This window comes from Ziziphus jujuba, chromosome 3, assembly GCF_031755915.1.
Source record: "Ziziphus jujuba cultivar Dongzao chromosome 3, ASM3175591v1".
Taxonomy (NCBI): Eukaryota; Viridiplantae; Streptophyta; class Magnoliopsida; order Rosales; family Rhamnaceae; genus Ziziphus; species Ziziphus jujuba.
Genome location: NC_083381.1, coordinates 16,884,828 through 16,892,024, shown reverse-complemented (window position 1 = coordinate 16,892,024; position 7,197 = coordinate 16,884,828). Strand labels below are relative to the sequence as shown.

At 30.3% G+C, this 7,197-nt stretch overlaps 1 protein-coding gene across 2 annotated transcripts; it reads left to right on the top strand.

Annotated features, from left to right (window-relative positions):
* Positions 1-4,662: 4,662 nt before the first annotated feature.
* LOC112492328 (uncharacterized) lies at positions 4,663-6,977 on the top strand. Of its 2 annotated transcripts, none has more exons than XM_060816017.1 (3): positions 4,663-5,262; positions 5,475-5,584; positions 5,678-6,977. In XM_060816017.1, the coding sequence occupies exons 2-3, from the start codon at positions 5,582-5,584 to the stop codon at positions 6,119-6,121; spliced, it is 447 nt and encodes a 148-aa protein (XP_060672000.1). In that variant the 5' UTR covers positions 4,663-5,262; positions 5,475-5,581; the 3' UTR covers positions 6,122-6,977. The 2 variants fall into 2 exon arrangements, with proteins under 2 accessions (XP_060672000.1, XP_060671999.1); XM_060816016.1 differs by having other exon boundaries at positions 5,472-5,584.
* The last annotated feature ends 220 nt before the right edge of the window (positions 6,978-7,197 follow it).

Here is a 7,197-nt window from a genome sequence, read left to right as displayed (position 1 = left end):
CTAAAACAACTTTTTGTTTTCTTTTGCTATTTTCACTAACAAATTAGAAATATATATCTATATACATATATATAGTTGAAGTTAAATTTTTTTCTTTTCCTCTTCTTGTTTTCATATTTAAGCGTATGATAATTTGTAAAAGTGGTCATTCCAGAACTTAAAAAGTTAAAACATACCATAAGGTTTGTCGCCCTTTATGTTGTTGCTTTACCAATCCAGTTTGCTAGTCAAAACATCAAACATTTTAAATAACTCAAAAGATAACAACATTAGAAATTCTCTCGTCATCAGAACACATCCCTTAAAAGTTTGGATAGGAGAATTACTAATAACAAGAGCTAGATTTAAAAAAAAATGGAATTTATTACTTAGCAAAGCACCATGAATACAAATTAATAAATAAGATGATATGAATTCTTATTCCATATTTTGCAATCATAAGATCCATCACCATGGATGAAACATGGACCATTAGGTCTAATTAACCAAGTGCAATTGTGGCAACCATCTCTTGTGCGCTTGTAGATGTCGAACCAGCGGTATTTATAATCACCCGTCCAATCAAAACTGCAATAAAATAGTGTTGTTCCCCAAATGTTTGTTTCGAAAGAAAATTGAAACTTTTCTTGGTAACGGAGAGCTTGCGCTCCAAGGTCATCATCCTTGGATCTGCAATGGAAAAATAGGTTCATATGTGGACCCAAATCATCCACGATTGTCACTACAATTTTCTCCCCATTTACACTGCTACTGAGCACTATAACCAACAACACCAACAACAAATATTTTACCCAACTCATCTTTTTTTCTGTATTTTTCCTATTGTCTTTGGACCCAAATTTAATTTAATGGGTATTCTATAGACCTATATATATATATACACACATACATACATACTTAATATGGATATAACCATCATTTAATTAAAGGTTGAAATTGCTAATTAATTTCATTTCCATAAATTACATTTTCAATACTTATTTATGTAAGCAAGTTTTAGCTGTTTGCCTACATTACACCTAATTAATAAAATGCATGTAGGTAAGTCATTGTATATTAAGCACAAACTACAATTGGAAAAAATAAAGGCTATCCTTCCTTATATTCTCTTTAGTTTCCTTTTGTTTAAGTTTGCAAGTTGTAATTTCTTACTTTCCCTTAATTTTCAACAGTTTAATTTGTTTTAAAGAGAATAATTAAAGAAATATAGCCAGGTATAGGTAGAACAAACATTAGCAGTGCCATATATATGATATTAATTGCTAAGGTAATGTTTTCTTTTTTCTACTTACCAAAAAAAATGTTTTCCTTTTAGGGAGGATATTAATTTTCATGCTTTATATGTAGCATGTACATATGTATATTTGGTAATCGATAGGACTCTATCAATTAATGTTGGAAAAGGAACTCATCTTTCCTTTGGTGACATGATTGGTTTTAAGTTTTTATTTTTATTTTTAATTTTTTCCTAATAGTGTGTAATTTGCTTATATCAATTATGTTGGCTAAGTGGGGTAACTATTATGGCTAGCAACCACACCTATGCCCACACTGCATAGGTTCAACTCTTGGGTTAGGTGAGGTTTCAAGTTGATTTGTGTAGGCAATTTGTAATCAGACCAAAAATAAAATAAAATTGTCTTTTAATATTAATTAAAATTTATTAAGTGTTTAAAATAGAGCTTCAAATTGTATTATTTTATTTTTCTTCTTTATTCAAGTTTATAGCTGTTTAAGATGTCTAACAATCTACAACTACTATTAACCAATAATTGATATAAGTAAATTACATACAATTAGCTAAAAAAATAAATAGAAATTAAAAACTAAACATATTACCAGACAAAACATTATATTTATTTATTTAAATGGCAAATCTAGAAAATTATTTGATAAGACAAGGCTGCATTGAAAATAATTTCTTAAAAAAAAATCATATTATAATAGTTCATGATAAATAAAAAAAATTACTTATTCGTTAATGCATAATTATTGATTTATATTTTCTATTTAACTATTACAGCCTTACAGATGCAGTAATATAAATTAATAAAATAGTTTAATAATAAAAATAACATTTAAAAAGATAAAGATTTACATGTATTAAACTTCAAAACTAAAAATAAATATAAATATATATATATATATATATATATATATATAGATATGTATATTTTTGTAAAAAGAAAATATATTTTGCAAGAAATTTGTAGGCTTACATGTAAAATTATTATTATTTTTTTGGTCATGTTTATTAGAGTTCTATGTTGGATTAGACAAATTCATCAAGCTAAAAAGGAAAAACTAAATTTTTAAAGGAATGAGTGAATACCAAATAGGAAATAATAAATTAAATAGGGAACCTGTCTAAATTTTAATGATAATTATGTAATTGAACAAAAATATTCTATTAAAATATTAAAAATAAAGAAATTGAGGGGGCACTTGTCCCTTGGGCCTTATGTGAATCCGCTATTCGTTTTTCCATGGTAAGTTCTTTTCTACTTCCTATTTGCATTTTCAACTTTTCAAACCTGTAAATTTCTTTTGCAAAGCCAGTAAGCAACCTTCCAAAACTGAAAGCCAAATCTACAAAGTTCACTTAAAAGGAAGAGATGAGTGGAAATTGGTAGAGGGATGAAAATAAAAAATAAAAAATAAAAAATAAAAAGGAGGGGTTGAGAATTGGATATGATGAAGACCTTGTTGAACTCGACAGTCTTGGGTGTGGCAACAATGGCTCCCTCAAGAGGTTCTAAAGGTAGGGCAAATTCCTTTCTTTAGTGAATTGGATGGTTCCGTAGGATACACGATCAAATTCTTCATTCATCTTCCGCTTTCTCAACCTTAACCTCTATATCAATTTGTTTGATTTGTGGTTGCTCCTTTACCAAACCAAGCTAGCTAATATATTTTGATTGAATCCTTGGATTTGCCATTATTTTTATACCAGTAGGGAATAATACAATTCTTTAGTATACATATAAAATTTCTACAAACTCAAGGGTAAAGGAGGAAGGGCAAATAAATTAGCATGACGAGCTCCCCATGCCTGTGGCAATAACTCAACTTTGATATATTGATGTATCCAAAGCAATTGGAGCTAGTTTGATATTGCTATATACTTTTAAAAGAATCAACTTTAGTTGTGCTAAAGAACAAATTTATTGAAAAATAATCAATTAAATATTTGGTAAATTATGTTGATAAAACAAACGTTGCATATAAATATATGGTAACCTTAAATTTAAAATTGTTGTAGAATTTGATAATTATTAAAATGAACATAAGATATATAAGTTTTTTTTTTTTGAAAAAATAATTAATTTGCAGTAAAGCTGTAGTTCTTTGTTTTAAAGTTGAATTCAAATCATATTATTAATATATAAATATGATAAATAGCTATATATTAAATTCATAATTAAATTTATATATATTAAAAAGCATAAGGAAATATTTAATTTTATATATATTAAAAAATATATAGGATAACGATAATATAGATATAATTTTGATGATAAATCAAGGATGTTTTAGGAATTTAGAATTCTTTATAAAAGAATCAAAATTTCTGAAGCAATCCTCAACCTAATTATTAAACCAGCTTTGTAACCACCAAAATTATTTGATAATCTGATTGCAATCCTCAAACTAATTATTAAACCAGCTTGGTAACCATAAAATTATTTGATAATATGATAATTACACATAGGTATGCTACTTAATTATGGTTATAAGAAGGAAATTAAAATTGTGCAGTGATGTAATTATTGAGATGTGAAACTATGTTATAACAGCTAAAATAATAATTAAATAATTAATCATAGAAGACAACCTCATCATCTTTGGAATTCTGCATTATGCACTTGTACAATGTAATATACATAAGCAGCACTAGTAACAACAACTTCACGGCCAACATGCCTGCTTGCCCACCTAGCTCCTATATTTTATAAATTTAATTAGGCTCTAGATTTGATTATATGCAATATATGAATTCTAAGAATGAGAAAAAGTATAGGTAAAACTTTAAAGAATCATCTCTATTCTGTAAATTTCTAAGATATATGTCTCTTTGTCACAGTAAATTTAGACCCTTTACATTTTCAATTTTGCTTCGGTTTAATTTTCAATGACAGTGACCAATATATTATTTGGTGATCTTTTAATGGTTTCTGTTTAATCGGCTGCCAAAGGTTGCGTAATCGTGAGATGGGAGAGAAGAGAAAATGACTTTATGAAAAAAGCTTCAATTAAAATTATAATATATATATATATATATATGTTGAAAATAAATTATAAAATATTTAAAATGATCAATGTTTTTGATATTCTTATCATGGTGATAAGATAATGATATGGCAACTTAAGTTAGTTCTCATGTTAGATTTCACCTTATTTTGCTTATACAAGTTTTCTTTGTTTTTTAAATAATAATTTCTTCACTTTATTTCAATATTTTAGTGTACAAACGAAGCAACGTGAATACTTAGTTCAACCATCGGATTGGATGTTGGAATCTCATTGGGACACCGACTACCATCAATTCCACCCTTACCATAACTGAAAGAGAAAGAGAGGAAATTAAAAAAAAAAAAAAAAAAAAAAAATTCCATGACTTCCTCAAAACGGCTAACCATAACCATCCAAGTTTATGCCGAATAACTTTTTTATTTTATTTTTATTTTTAATTTGCAAGATATGGTGTTGATGACTATCAGTCTGCAAATGTAACTCTAAAAAAAATAAAAATAAAAAAATTTCGTAGACACTCCATGGCAAGTTATGACCATATCTTTCATAATAATGGAGTTTTCACATGTGTACAATTGTCTATTTTCTGCAACTAATATTGTTGACTTTATCTTCCCAGCTTAAACCTTTATTGGATGATATAGGCTAAGACTACTCCAGAAGATCAGCAGTCTAGCCCAGTCGCTTCCTCAGACTCAAGTTTCTTATCCGGTTGAAGGATTTTTGTAATCGTTTTCCCCAAAACATCGAGCTTACCTCATGACAGTTCAATCTTCTCATGAACCTTCGTATTTGTAACAGCAACTCGATATTTTGGATTTTGGAATCAATTTCATAAAAGGAAATTACTTTTTTTTATGGAAAATTGAAATATTCGATTATATGCAAAATTTGTTCTTATTTGACTTTTCAACTTCTTTCTTCTGGTTTTTTTTAGGGGTGGAAGACGAGGTGACTATTTATGTTGTTAGGACAGCTGAGCATGTGATAGAGAAAGCTGAAAATTTGGTAATTGCGTTTTTCTTTTGGTATTTTTTGTCTTCGAAAATTACTAAAATATTTTCCAAATACTTATTTTAAAAAAAATCTTGATCCTTGAATTATTTATTTATTTATTTTTTGGAGGGTAATAATCTTGATCCTTGATCCAATCCAACGGTAGTGTTGCTATTTGTTCTTGTATATAATAATAATAATGAGAGAAAATCCTGAACCAGAAGGTAGTGGCTGGCAGAGTAATGATCCTGGAAAACTCAGTATTGTCATCGAACAACAAGATCGTCGCTTTGCAACTTCTTCTTCATCTCCTTCAGTCTCTATACTCAACATGGTCAGTGCTGGTGGCCGTGAAACTTCATTACCAACTTCTTCTTCTTCTTCTTCTTCTTCTTCTTCTAATGAATGGTTGAATGCCATACTCAAGGATGGAAGCAGCGAACTTGAGAGGGCCAACATACCAAAGGTTCCGGAGATACTTCGCAGTGCGGAATCAAATTTGAAGGGTTGCTTTGACCCTATCGTGGTCTCCATTGGACCTTATCATCATGGGAAACTTAATCTCCAGGAGTTTGAGAAGTCCAAGATTAAAACCGCAAAGGAATTTGTGGCAAAAATTGAAGGACAACTGATTCATGCTGTGTACGATAAAGTCAATGGGGTGGCCTCTGAAGCAAGTAAATACTACGACTACGGTATCAAATCCGATGAAGACATGAAGAAATTCACCAGAATGATGTTCCTTCATGCTTGTGACGCTTGGCCTAGAAAGGGGCCCCCACATGGGGATGAAAAGAACTTATATCCAGCGGGACTTGTTCCTGCTGGAGAACCAACTCCCTTACATTGTCCTGGAGGCATTGATCGATGAGCATGAGGTTTGAGGGCGATGGGGAAAGAAGATGATCGACGAGTTCTGACTCACTCTGTTCCCACTGAACCAACATCATCGTCATCATCATGTTTGAATCGTAACTTCTTGTGTTTTGGAAGCAAACGGTGGGCAACGTCGCCCAAACCTGGAGATATATTAGTACCATCAAGATGTTCATCATCTTCGATCTTCAGCTAATAAGAGAACATATGGTTAATCCAGCTGAACATATTTACCGAACTTGGTTTTACAACTCGCTTCTTGCTGTTCGGAGAGTTGACACTTGCTCCATTAATCGTTGACGACTCCACAAAAATCTATGCTTCTAAACATGGTGGCCTGGGAAATGAGATCTGCAAAAAGCTTAGATAAAGTTAACATCTTGTATATGGTTGATGAGCTCACTGCTGCGTCACCTTGAAGATGTCAAGATACTCATAACATACTCTTTGATCATCTAGGCAACGAACAACAGGTAGTGGATCTGTTTCACCCCTTGTGTCCAAAAACTTGATTCCAAGGTACCCTCATTCTTATATTAGAGTTTATGCCGGGATTTCAAAGCATCTAGGGAACAAGGTCAAGTTACTCATCGCAGAATGGCTTCACGCCCATTTTAGTACCTCCTGGACTGTTCTTGCTTTCCTTGGTGCAGTTTTTGCCATCGCTCTTACTCTCATTCAGACCTATTTCGCAGCCAACCCACCCAAATATATATATATATATATATATATTAATGAATGCCTTATATACGTTTGCAAGCTTCATTCATCTGAATATATATATATATATATATATATAATCTTCGTTAATTTTATGTTCCCTACAGCAGTGCAATTGACGAACTTTGCCTTAATGATATAGAATGAGGCTCCAAGGATATTTTTAACTTTTTAAGTTGATATAAATGAGTTTAGTTATTTAGAATTTTTGAATTTGAAACCCTTTATTCTCAATTTTTTATTTATTTTTTATTTAAAAAATTAAAATTGTGTTGATTGAAACCTAACTTTATAAAGAGAGGGTAGTTTTGATCTTCTAAATTATTTAATTTATTTTATAGTATATGTTAT